Below are 1268 nucleotides of genomic sequence, written 5' to 3'. Positions count from 1 at the left end.
CATCCCACCCTCAGTAAGAGATACTCTCTCCCTGTGGATCGTAGGAGACAGAGATCCACAGAGTGATCAGCCACAGAGTGATCACTTACAGAGTTATCAGTGATCAGAGAGTCACAGAGTGATCAGTGATCAGCTACAGAGCGATCAGCCACAGAGTGATCATTGATCAGCCACAGAGTGACCAGTGATCACTCACAGAGCGTTCAGCTACGGATGGATCAGCTACAGAGCACTGCGCTGCTCTGAGAGATCTAGAGCCTAGACCTCCTTCAGCCTCTCCCAGCCTAGACCTCCTTCAGCCTCTCCCAGCCTAGACCTCCTTCAGCCTCTCCCAGCCTAGACCTCCTTCAGCCCCCACCAGCCTAGACCTCCTTCAGCCCCCACCAGCCTAGACCTCCTTCAGCCCCCACCAGCCTAGACCTCCTTCAGCCTCTCCCAGCCTAGACCTCCTTCAGCCCCCACCAGCCTAGACCTCCTTCAGCCCCACCAGCCTAGACCTCCTTCAGCCCCCACCAGCCCCTACCCTGGGAGACTCAGGGTAGGGGCTGGTGGGGGGCCTGGGTCCAGCCGTCCTTTGCTCGTCGCTGGCTGCTTTCATGGCACCCTTTTATTGTGTTTATTGTGATCTGTAACTTCGGCTTGCTTTCAACATTTGATTTTGATGTGCCCGAAAAGGAAAATGACAACAATATTGACGCAACCGAACTACAAGTATGCAGGACCGCCCACAGGCTCCACTCTGTGAACGGGACTCAACGACAGACAACGACGGCGGTCAGACCTTCCTCCCCTTTAACCTTTAACCTCTGACCTTTCGCCCTGCAGTCCACCTGTTGTCCGAGACCATCCAGGGGGTGACGGCCACGGCCACCGGGGTCCAGTACCAGCAGTCCTGGCTCTGCATCCTGTGAGCAGCACGCACGCACACGCACGCCCTGACACATCCACCGCGGGCCCACTCGATTCAATTCAATTCAAATTCAAAGAACTCTATTGTTCCGTTAGCAACTTCACATTTGTAGGAGCGGCAGAGTGTGTCCATAATATAACAGTACATACAATAAACAAACACACCCGCACACACACACACACACAGACACACACACACACACCTTATCGAGGTCCTTCCTGTAGGGACTCGTGTGACGAGTCACATGACGCTCATAATAAGCTCCTCCCCCTTTGCCCAGGTGCAACGTGAAGACCCTGCAGCGGCGCCATGTCTGCATCTCCCGTCTGGAGCGGCCGCAGAACTGGGGGGAGAACTC

The 1268-nt window shown here is 55.4% G+C and overlaps 1 protein-coding gene across 1 annotated transcript in view; it reads left to right on the top strand.

Annotated features, from left to right (window-relative positions):
- Positions 1 to 1268, top strand: part of slc4a11 (solute carrier family 4 member 11) — a 53298-nt gene that overhangs the window by 22468 nt on the left and 29562 nt on the right. Inside the window, 2 exon segments of the mRNA XM_060051469.1 lie at positions 826 to 907; positions 1191 to 1268. The exon segment at positions 1191 to 1268 is cut by the window's right edge and continues 46 nt beyond it. Of these exon segments, the coding sequence (XP_059907452.1) occupies positions 826 to 907; positions 1191 to 1268 (160 nt within the window).

Source organism: Gadus macrocephalus, chromosome 5, assembly GCF_031168955.1.
Source record: "Gadus macrocephalus chromosome 5, ASM3116895v1".
Taxonomy (NCBI): domain Eukaryota; kingdom Metazoa; phylum Chordata; class Actinopteri; order Gadiformes; family Gadidae; genus Gadus; species Gadus macrocephalus.
This window is presented reverse-complemented; position numbering and strand designations above follow the sequence as displayed.